The sequence below is a fragment of the Megalobrama amblycephala genome, linkage group LG14 (assembly GCF_018812025.1).
Source record: "Megalobrama amblycephala isolate DHTTF-2021 linkage group LG14, ASM1881202v1, whole genome shotgun sequence".
NCBI classification, from domain to species: domain Eukaryota; kingdom Metazoa; phylum Chordata; class Actinopteri; order Cypriniformes; family Xenocyprididae; genus Megalobrama; species Megalobrama amblycephala.
In genome coordinates, this window is record NC_063057.1 from 3,285,784 (window position 1) to 3,304,643 (window position 18,860).

The 18,860-nt window shown below is 36.3% G+C and overlaps 1 protein-coding gene across 2 annotated transcripts in view; it reads left to right on the plus strand.

Moving 5' to 3' along the window:
• Window positions 1–18,860, plus strand: part of tfec (transcription factor EC) — a 57,112-nt gene that overhangs the window by 11,825 nt on the left and 26,427 nt on the right. For both annotated transcript variants that reach the window (XM_048154364.1, XM_048154365.1), the window contains one exon: window positions 9,253–9,452. In XM_048154364.1, the coding sequence (XP_048010321.1) occupies window positions 9,276–9,452 (177 nt within the window). In that variant the 5' untranslated portion in view covers window positions 9,253–9,275. The remainder of the gene's footprint in view (window positions 1–9,252; window positions 9,453–18,860) is intronic.

Consider the following 18,860-nt stretch of genomic DNA (forward strand, 5'->3'; position numbering starts at 1 on the left):
TTTAATTTAAAAAGGTAAATTATAAAAGTAAATAAAGTAATAATTAATGAGTAGTAATAATACATTTAATAATAAACAATAAAAAAAAAAAACATTTTTTACCATTTAGGACCTAAAGAAATTACATTTTCTTTAGCCATTCTATTGTACCCTTCACCAGAATAAAATAATAAAATAAAAAATAAAGAATATGATATATTAATAAATATATTAAACAAATAATAATACATGTTCATACCAGAAAAAAAACATTCTTTAGCCTTATTATATCCTGCAGCAGAATATATAATAATAAATAGACAAATTAAGAAACATAATAATTTTAAAATGATAAATAACAATTGAAATAAAAAAAACCACCAGACAATAAAACACCACAATAAAATAATAACATAAAAATAAAGAAATACTTGATAATGATAATGAAAATAATAATAATAATAATAATAATAAATAAATCTTTATCGGAAAATTGTTTATCCCTGTTAGAGCTTACAGCAGAATATAGTAATAAAAAATAGAAAAATAAAGACAAATAAATGAAAATTACACAGAATAAAATAATAATAATAAACATTTATACCAGAAAAAAATGTTTAGCCCTGTTACAGCTTTCATCAGAAATTAATAAAAAAAAACTGGAAAAAATTAAATAAATAATTAATAATAATACAAATAGTAAAACATCAGACAATAAAACACCAGGAAAAAAAAAATAATTATAAAACAACAACAATAATAATAATATATCTTTATACCAGAAAAAAAAAAATTAGCCCTATTAAAGCAGAACATAATAATAAAAAAAATAGAAAAAAAAAATAAAATTATAAATAATAAATGATAATACAAATAATAAAACATCTTCATAAACTTTGGCAAATGTTCACATTTTGAAACCTGTTGTACCCTACACTAGACATTACATAATGTTGCATAACAGAGAAGATATAACATAAAGCAGAAGTGTGGGGCAGTCGATGTGCATTAATGCTGAGCATCTGAAACAGCAGCATATGGGAATCTCTCATGAGACCACAGACGTGTGGCAGAGTCTGGCTTGAAATGGTCAGAAAGAAAAGAACACACAAGGAAACATCAGAGACAGATGAGCAAGAGCCCATCAAAAGATTAATGACATTTATATGGAGAGAGAATGAGTGAGAAATTGAGAGCGGGAGATTCACAGGTGTTGATCAGCTGGCCTGCTGAGGTGATCTGAGACACAGAAGGTGAAAATAGAGAGGGAAAGATATCTAACATTTAGAAAGAAGAAAAAAATCAGCAGAGACAAGGTGTGGGGAAAGAAATGAGGAAAAAAGTTAGGAGACAAAAGATAGACTGAACTGGCTTTAGGTCCAGCTGAACATGAAAATGCATCCACATCCCATATTGTTTTAATTAAAAACATTTTTCACAATGTGATTAATTCTTTTCACATTTAGTTTACTTTTATTTTTTATATTAAAAGAGATTTGACCCTAGTTTTTAATTTTGTTTCATATATTCAATTAAATATTATGCATGTCATGTTCAGATTTATATTTTGCAAATAAGTAGTTTACTAAGATGCCATTTAACAGATTCTTTTACCCATAATAATTTACAGTAAATTATTAATAAAATATAATTTCATTAACAAAACGAGGTATATTTTATTATACATTTTATATAAATTCATTAATCAAAATAATATGGTCATAACATGAGTTTACTGAATTTAAATGTTTAGATCTTTTAGATTTTATTAAATAAGTATAATATCATAAACTAATTATAATTTATATATGGATCATGAATGCATCCTAGAGGGAAAGTTAGCTATGAATTCTAGGCATAAACGGCATAAAAGTGGTCATATCATGAGAAATTTAATTTGTTTTGATCTTCTGAAGAGATAAAGTGACAAAACCTCACTTTCAGAACTCAAATTATCCTCCAAAATGACCATTTTTTTTAAACCAAGCTCCAACTGCTTATCCTTTTGAAGGACCCCATTTAAAAAAGTGACCAAAGTTTGTTAATAAGATTCCCGGTACGGTTACATAATTCACATTTGTAGAAGGTGTTTACATCACCGCTCAGAAAATGCCAATGACAACCTAAATTATGACAAATACTGAATTATGACAAAAAACATAAGGGCAAAAATAGGGGATGGGATGATATAAAAAGAAAGTATGATATGTCCTCTTTCAAAACATCTTGAAATGTCACAGAACTGATGAGGGATGTGTGCAAGACAGACAGAGAGAGTGTCGTGTGTTTGTGTTCAGAGGAAGTAGGGCAGTGTGCTGAAGGCCAGTGTGTCGTGTTCACCTCGGATTCACACGGCGGTGCTTACTCAATATCTGACCATCACCCACCCACCTCTGAAAGGTCACAAGATCACTGTGGTCCTATTTGTGACATTAGAAAAGAGAGGTGTGGACAGATCCAGGATGACATGCATTTTACCTTTATCATGAAGTATGCAACTGAAAACCAAGCTCTCATGACAACAATGTTAACATCAGTGCAACAGTTAGTAACAGTGATAGTTTTTGCATGTTGACATGTTTTGTAATTTTAAAAAACATTTTTTACATTTATTATATAAATGAATAAAAAAACTTTACAAACCTCAAATTATTTAAACAAAATCAGACTTTTAGTTTAAACCATTACTTCAAATGACTTACAAAACCCGCAAATATACAATTTGTATAAATTAATGATTTATTCAAAATAATATGACCATAACATCCTTCTGCAATGAAATGTTAAAAATGTTTAACTGTTAATTTTTCCTTTTATATTAAATAATTATAATATAATGTTTAATAATACTACTCCTACTAATAAATATATTAATATATATTTTACACTGTATACACACACACTATCATCTTCACGTTTTATTAATGATTTATTCAAAATAATATGATCTCGACATCCTACTTTGAAAATTGAAGAAATTGTAAACCAAAAATTGTTAAAGAAATGAATTCCTTTAGAAAACTGTAATGTTGAAGATGTCTGCCAAATAGACTGAGTTTTTCTGTACAAGCAAAAGAAAAACTAAAAGTTATGCAAACTAGCAGACCTCTCAACTCCTCAAGTTACCAGTTCTGTGCCGTCTACACAGTGACCTCTTGTGGGCATCCAAGGAACTGCAGTTAAAGCTGTAATACACTGGATTCCTCTCCGATATTCAAGTCTAATAACTTCCCCAAACCCAGATAAGTTCATAAAGGGCAGGAATCGAATATCTCGGCATTCACATTCAAGACTTCATATTGATTAATGACAGGGAGGAAGTCTGAATTGCCTTGTTGAGGAGAGGTGGTTTTGGTGCTCTTACGAGTGGTGCTATCATGACGGCCTGGTGATGAAGGAGCTCTCCACTGCAAGCGATGGTTGGAGGGCCCTCAGGACCGAGACCGCCCCCCTGAGTCCATCTCCCAACAGCGTCTACAAGGCCCACAGAGCAGCTCTCATATCACACAACCAGCGTCTCGCACAAGGCAGGGTTCAGACACAAGTGAGGCTCAGCTCACCTCGTCCAATCAGTGACAGCGGAGGGGTTCATGGGAAGATGAGGCACTGCTCAACCTTGGCCAATCAGAGATGACATTGAATGTTTGCTCTCTCCTCGGCCTGTGGCTCTTGGGTTTGACCGAAGCTCCATGTCTGAGAAGAGACCGACTCAAGTGGAGCGCCGGCTAGACAGACACAAACAAAAGCCTCCATTTCCCTGTCTGGTCTATTTGGGAAAAGCTGCTAATACTGTTTCTTTTTCTGTATCTGAACTACTCGTGACAACTTTCATAACTTCCTCAAATGAGGTGCACAAGAAAACATATGCAATTAGAGAGGTCATATTATACCCTTTTAAATTTTTTTTATTTTGTTTATAGGGTCTGTAATAATCTGCTTAGTTCCTGTCTCTATGAAGCTTCTTCTTCTGAAAAGCACAGTGTGCTCTGATTGGTCAGCTGGACCAGTGTGTTGTGATTGTCACACCCTTTACCATAATCACAAGTTTCAACACATACTCAACCAGGCTTCGCCCCTTTATTTTGCATATGCCTTGGGTGGGAATTATTAAAATGAGGAATATTGTGACATGTACATTCACAGAAGAAACTTCAAGACTACAATCGAGTTCAGAAACAGTGCTTACTGATAAAACTCCCTTTGGAATTGACTTTGTGCTTTGTAACTTTGCAGACCTTTTTCATGCTTGTTGAAATTTTAAAAAAGCACAATAGGTCCTCTTTAATGGCACGTACAAGAAGTGACATCACATACAAAAACCATTGCCTCTATGAGATGTCCTCACTAATATAGCGAACCTGAGTGTGAGTAAAATTGAATAAACCTTCTCTCGGGTCATCAGGTGTGGGGAATGCAAACAGCTCAGTGGGTATTCCTAACAGGATTACAATAGAGATAGATGACTGAGATTGAGAGTGAGCAGTCTCACTGTCCAGACAGGCTCTATTACAGCTGCCAGATTACACTAAATATGACCGAAATCACCAAAACAAATAAACTCACTGTGGCCTTCTAAATCCTCAGCATTGTACAAATGAACTCCTTAGGAAAGCCTACAGCAGTGGTTCTCAACAAATAAAAACTAACTTACTGACATTAGCTTTACAATAATTATCAGTAATGCTCAATGAACACACAAACTGTATATACAATCACTTTAAGTTGCTATTTAATTCTGTATGACTTTATGACTCTCTTCAACAGCATCACAATAGTCACCAAACAATCACTCAAACGCCTTAATAAGCAAATGTTACTAAGCTCTTTTTACAAACAACACTGAACGCACTGTAGGCTAATTACAATCTCTGACGATATCAAGCTTTCTGTCATGTCGCAACTCGCAATCCCTCGCGGAGCATCGGATCCGCGACCGCGCGCAGAGTTGGGCTCATTCCAGCCGCGGGTGCGCTGATGCGGTTATTTTTACTGATTTAAAATACATCAAACAAACACATCGAATTCACAGTTCAGTCTTTTGAAATTGTAGGTTTTACTTGTCAAGTACTTTACTACAGAGCAAACGGGAAGGCTGCCCATCTCGCTCATTAACAACAAACGGATTCTTCCATTCTTCTTACCTTTACTGCTGATGCTGCAACTCTTGTTTCCATGTGTTCCTTCATTTTATGTTCCACATTTAGTTTTTCTCCTTTAATGACAAATGTGACCATTTTGAGGCTTAAATTTACAAAATGAATGGCTACTGTTTGAATTCTTCCTAAGCACGGACTTGTGTTTGTTTCGTTAACTGAGTGATTAGCCTACATTGCCTGATGTCTGAAAATAATGCTAACCCAAAATTATTTTATATGACAAATAAAGCATTATAGCTAATTTATATTTATTTAATTCACTTTACTGTAATTTAAAATTTAAAACAAAAATAAATTGTATGCTGTATGCTATATATATATATATATATATATATATATATTTTTTTTTTTTTTTTTTTATTGTGGTCGGCATATCGCGTGCCACATTTACATTCGTGACGGGCCGCAGGTTGAGAACCACTGCTCCACACCCATTCAAACGCTTACTGCGGTGAAGTGTCGCGTTGCGCGACTCGCGCCCAATTACGTCAAAAGTATACACTCACTGGATGTCATGGCAACTGAATCACGGAGGAAAACTTTAAATATCTCGCCTTTCTTTTTAATTTCGGACCATCTCCAAAAAGACATAAAACACTAAACAAATGATTTTGACATGCGTTTATCAAATCCAAATCCAGACTTTTAATCCCTTACACACAATTACTGCTGTTGAAATACGAAATGGAGGCGGGTCTGGATTGAATTCCCTCCGGGTCCGGATCCGGACCGGAGTCCGGACTTTGAGAAGTGCTGGCCTATGAACTTACATGCTAATGCAATGCAATAAAATGAAATAAAATAAGTACCAAATACTATTATATAATGTTAGTAAAATATGTATTTTAATAATATATGCAATTTATATGTTGACTATTGGACCATGCTAAACAGTCAAACCTTGATCCCCTCACTATAAATATATCAAAAAGTAAAACAATATTTCCCAAAACAATCATGTTTTGTATGAAGCAGTTTGATAGAGAGAAAGAAAGCCAGGTGCGCACTGTATGATTTATAATAGTCCTTTACGACTGTTGCTTGTCAGACTGTACGAACATGATTCCCACTGTAAACCAAGTCACACTGTAAGATCTCAGTTATCAATGGACATAAGACGTGTTATAAACGGACGCACGCGAGAAGACTCATCAGAGTTTTGCAACATCATCCATTTGTTGACAGTGAGCTGCATTACATGCGGGAAAAGAAAAACAATCTATAGCGTTAATGTTGTCGCTGCACAAATTGTGCCATCAGATTCTGCACTCCTATTAGTTTTTGATTTGATGGTTGTTGTAGGACAAGCCAGACTGCAGGACTGTGCCCCAAGACTTCTGACAATGGCAGAATTAACATTTGCTCGCAATGGTCATTAATCGGCTGTCAAACGAACATGTCAAACTATAGCGATCAAAGACTACAGATTTTAGCCTGGGATCAGAGGAATCTTTTAGGATTCTCAAAATTTGTCTCAGACAGCCGAATCATGGGCAAAATCGTACAGTGTGAACCCAGCTTAAGTCTGTCCATTATCCAAACTCAGTGACTCAGGGCCTGAGCACAGGCAGAAGCATCGCAGCCCCGCTCGGCATCTGAGGAGAGCCAGCGAGAGCAGAAAACCAAGAATTAGCCATGAAAAGAGCAAATAAATAGGTGCTTCAACTTGAAAAGCCTGTAACAAAGCCTTTTGAGGACCTGAGAGATGACATGAGAAAGAATGAGGAGAGAGAGAGAGAGAGGGGAAACAAGTGTTTTGTCTCTCAGCCCAGAGCTGGTGGAGGGGCAAAGCACCACACAGGGCTGTTTCTGAGGGAAAGCTTTTAATGAAGCCCAGGGGGAAAGGAGAGCTCATCAGACTGAGACATATCCTCTAAAATCTCTCTTTTTCTCTCACACACATTTTATTTCACATATACACATTGAAACACTTTCTCTAGGCTTTTAACTAGAGCAGGGCAGGATTTATACTCATGCGGATATGCATTTTACCTAAGGCTACAATATCGAAGTATAGCCTATACTTTCTTGTCTCCACCTACACAACCAGCTAACCAATGACCCATAAGCCTGAAGGGTTTTACTATACACTGTAAATCACTAGCTAAAGCTCACCAGTGTCTCGTTGACCTCATCTTCACCCTGAAAAATGACCCCTTTGCAAATCAATGACACTAACATGGAAAAAGCCACATTTATTCATCAAAAACTAGATTTTTTTGAGGCATTTTCTCATGCAAAACTTTGTTATTATTTGATTTTTTGGTTTTATTGCCCACAAGACCTTAATCCTAACTCCAAAAAGTCTGATCTGTAATCTGAGAAAAGTAATAGCACACGATTTGTATGAGAAGTACAAGCAAAATGAGCAATAATGATAATGTGCAAAAATAATTATTTTAGCAAGCAACTCAAAAAAAACAAAAAAAATCTAAATCGACATGTGAACGATATGATAAGAATGCCAAATGCAGCAGGTTGCAGTTTAGCACAACAACCCGTTTGCCGGCATACCCCTTGCATCCCGATGAATGCCAAATATAGGGTTTTACTGTTCGGTAAATTGTAGTAAATGGAAAATGGCTTGGGATTTCTGACTTCTGAATGTGTGAAACAGTGCCATTGCTAAGGAGTTGGAAGCCTGAAACAAAAAGCCCTGGTTTAGTGTCATTACTTCCCTCATTATAGAATTAGCTCTATAAAATGCTACTGTTGTTTGGGAGAAATACTTACTCGCCTCATAATGGAGAGGCTCACACACAAATAGTGGCCCAGTGTGGACACAGGCTCAAGTGAAGTGCAGACAAGGACAATTGTCTCAAATAAAGGAAGCTAAAAGCAGCTCTGTCCCTGGAATGCTGACAGATGGACAGGAACATTTTTTAGCAGCATTTTGGTCCATCTCTGAATTTGACTGGTGTCTAGAATCGCAAATGCTACTGTTCTGCAATGCTGACAGGAAGAGAGAAATAATGAGGGAATACAGAGAGAAAGAAGGCAATTTAAAATCACTTGCACCATGCATGGAAGTAGAGAGGTGTGGGCAAAAAAGGAGGAAGACTTGCCAATTACGTTGTGCTCAACCTCCTGCTCCTCCATTATGGAGCTCTTTCCTTTCACAGTGCTGTCTGGCTCTCAGTGTGGCCCCTCTGATTGTGTGAGGCATCACTGTCTCACTGATCTCTCTCTGATAGAATGAGATCCTCATGCTGCATAACTCTACACCATGCCTACATATTGTAACATAACGGATATCTGAAATTAAAAGATGTAGAAGAGTCATACAATAAGGAAGAATTATTCCTTGCATATGCAGGTCAAACATGGATAGGCAACAGCTGTAACTTTTGAAGTGTAGCTACATCAGTGTGAGAGACAGTTAGATAGACTAAGACAGACAGACTGTCTGATAGATACATGAATAGACAGACAGATGAGTAGATGGACAGATAGACAGATAGATAGACTATCTATCTATCTATCTATCTATCTATCTATCTATCTATCTATCTATCTATCTATCTATCTATCTATCCCCCAAGACAATCTTTCAATAATTAATTCCAGTAATGTGTAAATGATAGCCACACTGCAACACTAAAACATGATTAAAACATCTTCATCTGTCACTTTCAGATGGGAAAATACTGCTTTTAAAGTAGATAACACTGAAACAGGCAATTAGCATTTTACACTTAAATCACTGATTGTGTGTGACAGTTGAACTGAGACTATATATGCGGCATGCTGCCCCTTATTATTTCAGCTCCATTTCAATCATTTCATGCAACATTGACGTGATGCGAGTCTAAACAAAGACGCATTGGATCACAGGCTAAAAGAAAACATCCCTCAAATGAGATTTCAAATTGACCCTAGGGACAGTACACACAACCTGGCTTATTTAAATTCATTTGAATGTCTTTACTGATTCTGACTTCACACATCACACAGATTTATTTGAGATACTAATCCAAGCAAAATGTTTTGGAAATGGCTAAATATGAATTATACTTTAATTTTTAAAATGATACACTAAATAAAAGTGAACAAACTATGTAGATATAGTGATGCATCACATTTCACAGCTCCCTTATCTCTTGTGTTGTGTTTTCAGCGTGCAGCCTTAGGAATCCAGCAATGTTCCAGTCATTCTCTGGTGCTCAAGCAGCCCCTGCGACTAATGTAGCAAACCAGCAGAACCAGTGGGCCCCGGGGCCCTCGTTCTCCTCCTGCCCCTACTCCTACCACACCAGCCCAAACCCAGGTCCCTACCACAGCAAACAGCCCTCAACCTGGCCTTGGAACCGATGGAAGGTATGCAAAATCTCGGACACGTTTAGTTTTTGCATCATGGCATTTAATTGTGATTAACAGAATATTACATTGCAAATAGAATGCAATGCAGCATTGTTTTGCTTTTTGCGGTGCCAAGTATGTCTTCGTGGAAAGTGTATCTTAACTGATATTAATTAAGTGGAACTGCCTTCACAACATTTATAGGATCAATTCTGATTTTGTGTTGACTAAGTCACTCTTCGTTTCAGCAACTGGACGTCATTAGCAAGAGTATCACAAGAGTGCTGGCAGTATCATTAGAGCTGACCTTAATGTAGTTACATGCATCATAACACAAATTAAAATGATCCCTTGGTGTGGAGGGGGGCAAAAGCTTGCACATGATCTGAAAAAGAAAGTCTGTGGCATATCTGTGAATATATATATGAATATATTTCAAAGACATGGGCAATGACAGGGTCACATTCAATGTGCTTCAGAAAGTAAAATAAAATAAAATATTGCAGTTTAAAGTTATAAAAAATTCTTAGACACCAGGAAAAAAATATTTTTAGATTTTATTAGCCACACTTGCTACATGAATTTTAAAGATAGATAGATAACTAACTATCCCTAACCCTAATATGTGTGTGAATTGCATTGTACAAAATCAGAGGCTTTTTTCTCATTTCTGCCACATTGATACTTAACCCCATAATGTGATTATAGACGCATGCCTGTGTCCGCACATTTGAGCCAGAAACCACCCAAACAGCCCTTTGTGTCCCAGGACTCATTTGTCTGGAATTTCGATGCTGTAGATTTGCTGGTGGTTTTGTTTCGAAGCGTAATTCCACAGTATGTGCTGACAGAACACTGTAATCACAATAGTCACATTCGACAAGTGTTTATTTTGACTGTAAAAAGCAAAAGGTCCTGAACTGGAGTGTGAGTTTCTATATATGATTCATCCCTTCTTTTTTCATTCTTAGGCTTTTATTAATCCTTTGAACAAGGATTGGAGATTTGAAAGGATTTGAAAAAAAAAAATGTTTCTTGCTCAGAGGTGCTTTTGGATAGCTTAGGAGAGCAATATAAATGGCTAAATATAAATATATGCTATATAAAAAAACAAAATACAGATAAATGTTTAAGCTCATATTGAAATCTCTAACATTCTCAAATCTAGTCACAGTTTGAGTAAATGTTATGTTGTTGAACAAATAATTAAATACACAATAAATAATAATTCAAATAATTAAAAACTAAAATAAATAATACACACACATGTTGGGTTTCCATGTTTTATGGGGACATTCCATACATGATATTTATACTGTACAAACTGTATATTCTATCCCCTACCCCTAATCCTACCCATCACAGAAAACTTTCTGCATTTTTACATTTTCAAAAAACATCAGTAGTGTGATTTTCCTCATGACAAGGATTTCGGATATTGCCATTTTTGCAAGGACATTATGATCTGCCTAAACTGGCCAGACAGAAGAAAAATAGATGCTTCATCTGCACTTTTAATATCTGTCAGAAGGAGAAAGATAGAAATCAGTTTTTCAGATGGAGAAGCAAAGCAACAGTCAGTTTTAAGCGGGTGGAAAGGGAATAGAAGAGGCCGGAGCACATCAAAGCTGCCTTGTGTTTGCTCTGGTCCACAAGAGGCCTTTCATGTGTTAAAGTGTGTGTGCGTCTCTGTTTTGGTATGGATCTGTGTATTTCAAACATTGTAGCACTACCTGTGTTTGGAGGAAAGAGGCTGGTCTCTTAGAAGCGTGCTGTCCCTTGAGGCTACGGCAGACGTACACACACACTTTCACTCAAGAAGACACAGATCTATAACTGTGTATCTACACGCCCCCCTGCCTCTGAGGTTTATCTTGAGTGTGTCGGGTAGAGCCAAGGGGTTATGGGAAGACGTATTAAAGGGAGACGGAGATGGGGGGTGCTGTTTGGATCCCCACTGACTATTAGGACCAAAGCAGTCTGCAAGGGAGACCACCCACCCCGTCTGGCTCAGACCCAAACTCAGTCTGACATCCTGCGGCCCACTGGACTGGTAGGAGGGAGGGCAGGTCAAGAGATGTCTAATGGGGACAGACAGTTGTAGCGTATACTGGAGCGGGTTTTCTTAACAAGTCCGTACCTTGGAAAGGCACAGTTAAAAAGCTGTGATGGAGCGGATTACTGGAAACATAGTGCTCTATGCTTGAATGCTAACAGAATTGTGAAAGCGTTACACAATCTCACACTGGTGATGTATGGCGCTGTTAATGGCTTAAACTCTTGTCTTTGATTGTGGAAATATCATAAATGGTTTAAAGTTGGCATGAAATAAAAATTCACCCTATTTTCTAAATGCATGTTAATGATATTGTAACCGAGCAATGGTGTAAACATCCCCTGAAATAAAACATAATGGTAATTTCGCTTGGATGTACATCACTGTATGCAACAAAATATCTGTCCCAACTTCAGTTTAAACAGACCCACATTTTATTGCCAATTTAGCTTTGCATATACTGAAGTGAAGCTATTAAGAAAAATATCCATATTTATAACTTTATAAACTATAACTGGCTTCCCATAGCTGCCGTATGCGAAGAGTGACCTGTAACCCGACGGAAGACGTATTGCATTGGAAGTGCAGAGGATAGAGCAAAACATCAGTCATGAATTAGAAGTCTTAAATGAGAATATTTAAAGAGAAATGTCGGAGGAGCTTTAGTTAGCATCCTAGCCCCATTTGTTTGAACCGCGAGAGGCGTCTACTCTCACTTAAGCTTTAGCTACTCCTGCATCCTACGTCATACGTCGGAACTTGACTCTTCTCATGAACACGCATGGCCGTTACCGGAAGCTAGTGATTACATTTTATATAGTTCTGATTATGGATATTTTCCTTACAAAGGACAAGGCCTTTATTAACCCCCTGGAGTTGTATGGATTACTTTTATGATGGATGGATGCACTTTTTTGGGCTTCAAATAATATGGCACCATTCACGGCCATAATAAAACTTGGAAGAGCCTGGATATTTTTTAATATAACTCCTATTGTGTTTGGCTAAAAGAAGAAAGACATATACACCTAGGATGGCTTGAGGGTGAGTAAAATTTGGGATAATTTTATTTTTGGGTGAACTATCCCTTTAAGCCTAGTCCCAGACTAAAATGCATGTTTGAGCTCTTTTAACTAAAAGCAACTTGCACTGACATATCTTAAAAGATGTCAGTGCCGTTGCTTTGTCTCAAGGTGCAAACCAGTAGTGTTTTTTTCAAAGACACCTTAAATGTCCTAATTGAACTAAGGTTTAATCCTGACTTAATCTAAGCCCTGTCTGTGAAACCAGGCCTATAACTGATACTTCTGCAAGCACTCACAGTATGGAATCTATTTTGCAACGAAGCATTTCTAAAGCAGGGTGGGTGGAGTGCGGATCAAGAGAAACAGGACAAAAAAAAGATTGCTAAAAAGTATAAATAAAATCAAGGGAGTAAGGAAGGATGAAGAAGATGAACACATCAAAATTTACTTGCACACAGTAATTGTGAATCATCAGTGAGAGGAAACCGTATTAGGAGCACTGATTATGACAAACGGCCTGTCATCAATTGCAACATAAGATGGGGTTTTTCCAGGACAGTGGAGTGACTCAGTCCGCCAGTGTCACTGTTCTCCCTTTCTTTAAAATGACTGACTCTGATCAGAAGTACTCTTGATCAAGTACATTTCCAGGGACTTTTACAGCCCTGCTGTTTGGTGATGTTGCTTGGTCCTTCCGTGTCTCTTTGATCCATCAGGGTTGTTCCCTGCTAATAGGATTAAACCAGCAGCCTTTTAAATTCTATATATTGAATGTAAAACCTCAATATGGGATGGAAACTTGTTTATCTGCCTGAAAGAAGTGATTCAAAAGGTCAAAACAATCTGTAGCATCTGTTATTATTTCAGTCAGCATAGTTTATAAAAAAAAAAATATTAATGTAAACGGAATGTACATTGGTTTGGTTTCGGTGTACTAGATTTGCTACGCTGCTGCTGCAGAGCAAGTATGACTTACTTCTGCTAAATGTTCAGAACATAAAATTAAAGGAAACATCCTGCTGCTGCTAGAGAGAGGGAGACCCCCGTAGTAGATCTAGGCAGGTGGTGCTGTGGAGGGCTAGAATAAGCTAAGAATAAGAAAGAGTTAGTGTATTCGCTTGGATGTGTCATGCTAAAGGGAAGTAGTAATGGACAGGTGAAATTGATTGGCTTTGGAAGTTGCATTGAAACAGCTAATCAGAACAAAAATAGAGTTTCATGGCTCAACTATTCAAAACAATTCAAATTATATTATATTATATTATATTATATTATATTATATTATATTATATTATATTATATTATATTATTCAAGAAAAAGATGAAGGGATTCAAAAGGTCAAAATAATCTGTAGCATCTGTTTATATTATATTATATAGAAAATAATAGAATACATCATTTTAAATATATAATGATTATATAATCATATATATTCCAATGAAAATTTGATGATATACATGTGCTTTGGCACACATGAAATGCCCGGATGTGCTGAAACAAGTGAACAGTCATTTCATCACAAGCTTCATTCAAAGATGGCAACTGAAGTCCTGGCATGTGCAATCCCCATTAACAAGCCAGCATATTCTTCTTTATAAGATTAATGCAGTACATGTAGCAGGTGTCTGCCAAAATTCCTGTCTTATTTAAACCGCCCGGCCCATACCAGCCCTGTAATCCTATTAGGCCTAATTGAGTGAAGTCTGCAGTCTTTTTCAGTTAAACCATGTTCAGCCACTAATAGGATTCAAAGGAAAAAGGTTCAATGCATGGAATATATGCTAGTGTGGGCTTTTAGCCTTGAGCGGGGCAGAGCGTTGTGCCCCAGGGCACCTGTGAGGCCTGATCTGGCCAGAGGGCTAGACGGGACGTAAGGAGGGAGGGGGTCTATTTAGATGTACAGGGATTATTACAAGCAGTAAAGGTTTTACTTTTTCTTTTTAATCAAATCTGACAGTATAATAAAACTTCAGAATCTGTACATCCACACTGCTGTTTGTGCTTGAGCATGAACGTGAGCAGAAGATCATTTTTTTAATGGGTGAATCTGAAAAAAAATTTCAAGCAGAAAAAAGTTAGACAGTATATGCACCAAATATGATCTATAAATAGCTTAATCTTTTAAATTATTTTGTTTCAGGTTACAGTAAGGATATTCTGGCATTATGAGTATATGCTAAATTTTCATTAACATTTTCCCACAGTGAGAAAAATCTAATTTTTTCACTAAATTTCTATTTATTCTAACACACAAAATTCTTAAAAATCTTATTATTATTGGTTTAATAAATAATAATAATACATTTTATTATCATTTTGTAATAATAATAATAATGATTTGATTTATTTAATAACAACAATAATAATAGATAGGATAATTATTAACTCTTATAATGTTATGAAAGTACAAAACATGAACCTGATGATTAATTTATGGACGTGATTATAAAACAGTGTCACAGTTGTCTGTTGTTATAAGACAGATCTTGCATGTGATATTGCAATGCATAGAATTGCTTTGATCGTATTGATTAAACGGTAAAAGGCAGGAGAACTAGACTCTTCTTGTCTTCAAAGATATTATCTGCCTGTCCCAACTGACCTCTAGCCTCTGATCAGTGTGAGTCCATTTCTGCGCTTGATGGGGAGACATGTATCAAACAGGGCCACTGTGGCCCTTAATGTGGTGTATCACCAGGGGCCCTCGCAAAACCCTCAGGCGAACATCTCAGAATCACCGCTCAGCCACACTGATTAGTCGCTGGCGTCTTTTGGACAAAATGACTGAAAAGGACATAGGAGTTCCTCTCCAGTCAGGGTGCACGAGTCCCTTGTGAGGGACTGGACTAGACTAGACTAATCTATACTAAACTAAAATAAACAATAAAATAAAATATATACAAAAATAACTTTAGAAAATATGATGCTGTAGAATTACTTAAGTATAATTATTCTGTGGGATCAGTTAAGTAAAACCATGAAGTGGTGAAAACCAGTCATTTTCCATTCACATACCAATTTCAGATACATTCTGATATAGTTTACGTAAAAAGCATGAAAGTGGCAAGTATTAGCCATTAAGGACAGCCAATGCTTCCTGAAGGAAGTCAGATAAATGTCAATCAAGATCAGAGGAGAACATCATTAGCATTTCCTAATCTCATTCAGATTACTCTATTCGTCCCATTGTGGAAAGTTAATCTCTAGAATAATATTTCTTTTGTTTTCTAAATCCTCGTGGAATCCTCTGTGGTGTCAATGAGTGGGTTTCTCCATACACCCCAACAGGCTTTTTATTTTAGTAAATAAATCCATTTGCTTACATCTAACTTGATAAGGTCATTTGCATGTTGAGAGAAACTAGGATGTACCGATCGACGTGGAAGATGCCATAAACCAAAGCACTAAGTGGGAACTATCCTGGAGATGGAGTGAGGAAATGTGTCTTTTATAGCAATAGTAAGGGAAAAAACGCATTCTAATATGTGTGATCAGCTGGCTCACACTGAAAGTCACAACCAGAAAGTGGAGGCAGCCTAGAAGGAAGAGCCTTATAAGGACCCCACGACATGAGTAATTTTATAAATGAATATGCAGCTCTTTTATTGTGCTTTCTTCTGGGGACGTTTTATCCCCAAGTTGACGTAATCCTGGGTTATCTTGTTCCACATTGCACTGCATTTCCCATTCAGCCCCAGTTTACTCCCCTTGTTAAGCACCTTTCAAAATTAAAATTGTGAAACATGGCTTAGACGCTGGTTAAAAGTGGCCTTTACACAGAATTTAAATGCACAGGGTCAGGCATAGTTTGAAAAGCTGTTTGGTGTTATTGGCCAGCGATTTGAGTATTTGGACTACAAAACTGATGGTCCCACTTTATATTAAGTGGCCTTAACTACTATGTACTTACATTTAAATTAATCATTTGATACAGTGCACTTATTGTGTACATACATGTTTTTACGTTGTACTTATATTTTAAAAATACCAGCATGTAATTACATCTGTAATTAATTTCTGTAATTACATTTATAATTACACTGTTGACCCATCCCTTAACCCTTACCCCTACCCTTAAACCTACCCATACCACCAAAGCTTTTCCTAACCTTAACCGTATCCCACCTCAATAGCAGCAAAAGTGTTTTGCAATTCAATATGAACCCAGTAAATACATTGTACTTATTTTTTGATGTAAGTACATAGTAGTTAAGGCCACTTAATATAAAGTGGGACCAAACTGATTTTAAAAATAAACACTTTTCCACATAAATAATACATTTACTGAAGTACATACTTATGATCAAATTATTCCTGTGTCCTTTATGAGGAAATCTACTTAGAAATTCATTTTTGTGTCTCTTGTAATGGTGTGATGCTGCCAAGACTCCCATGCAAACCTGGAGATATCAGATATTTAAAATTCAGATTTTCCTGTCTTAAAAATTTTTAATTAACAATGAATTAATAAACATTTTCTACTTCTGTTCAGCTTAAAAATATTACAGTTTACTAGAAATTGTTCTCATTGAGTGAAATCCTTATCCAGTAATTATAAATGGAAAACTGGAAAAAGTTATGAAACAGTAGTTTTATTACTTTTTAAGCATTTTATTTGATTGTTTTAAAAAAGTTTTTTTGTTGTTGTTGTTTTTGTAAAGAAACATCTCAGGAATTTCAGTGAGATTTTCAGAGCAGACTATGATGTCTATGTCTTCAATATAATATTGTGAATGACAATGATAAATTAACAAAATATAAATCCTACAAAATGAGAAATATTAATATTAAATGTTCCCAAATAAATACTGTATAAATAAATACATGAATAAATAAATTCCACAAACATTTTCTTGCCCAGTCCCAGTAGGTTATGGGTTGGAATACAGTATGTAAAATAAAGCTTTCCATGTGTCACCAACACTGAACTATTAGGCCGTTTACACCTGGTATCTATTTTAAGATGCCTTTTGGTTGATCGAATCACAAGTGGACGATGTTAAATACAGGTGTAAATGGAATCTAAAAATTTTTTAGCTTGTCCACTTTCGACCACTTCCTGAGGTAGTCGAAAATGTATTCAACCGGATTGCTTTCGTAGTGTAGATGCTCATGTGGTCAAATGTGTTTGAACAGCCACAAAAGACCACCTAACTGACCTAATGCATAAACATATGAGAAGCACGCTAGCCAGATGGGATTTAAACTTTGTTGGCTGAAGACCCAAGTTTGGTTTGAAGACGAAAAACGTACCAAGCACAATGTTCTCTCACCATTTCTGATTTCTAACACGCACGTTCAGCCGGTCTTTCGGCTGTCAGAGCAGAAATGAAAGTTCATGCTCTCTGTATGTTTTTCCGTCGTCTCCGTGTACATTCATATGTAAATTGCGTGAACTTATTTTGTCAATTAGGTTGAAATATCTGGGGGAAAAAAAACAAATAAATGTACTTGCCCATAGACCCTTCCCTCGAAGAAATCAGGATAGAAGTGGTTGAAAGTGGGCAAAAGAGATGGATTAAAATGGCAGGTGTAAACAGGTGTGTGTGCCTTGTATACATATGATCCGATCAACCAAAACGCATCTTAATACCAGGTGTAAACAGGGCCTTAGTTACTCTAGCTGAACTAACAATCTCCCAACCAGTCCCAATCCAAGACCCCCCAGTAACTTTTAAGATTTTAAGAAGATGTATGACAAAAGAAGGGACAGAAAGAGAGGATGAACAAGAAAGAAAGAAAGAAAGAAAGGAAAATTAAAAAAAAAAAAAAAAAAAAAAAAATCAAAGAATTGGATTAATTGGCATAATGCAAGGTGGCTGAACACTGCTAGAGAGAGTGTCAGATTTTGGAGAATCACTGCCATTCTCAAAGCTGAACCATCTGCACAATTAGCTAGCCGAACTTTGACCCCAAGAAGAATAATTAATGAAAAACAGAGGATGAAGACAAAATGTGCAGAGCCATTTGAGTGAGTGAGGGAGAATAATACATCAAAGAGAGTCAGTAATTGGCCCTGTGGCTTTCATTCCTTGCCCCATTTCTTTCAATTCATTGACTCAAAATAATGGGTTCAGGTTCATTATCAACAGGTCGTAAGCTTAGGAGTGCTAAACAGGCTGGGGTGTGTGTGTGTGTGTGTGTCGATGGCTCAGAGGGACCCGTACATGAGTCTACGCAAGTAATGCATGATATTGTTGTGGCATAAAGAGCAAAAGAGAGCGATACATACATAAAATCAAAATGCTGGAATATAACTGGTACGGTCAGGTAAGTCAATTGAGCATTTAATGTTTTGTATACTAGAATGATGAAATCTGTAATGCGATTGAGCTATTGCTTAT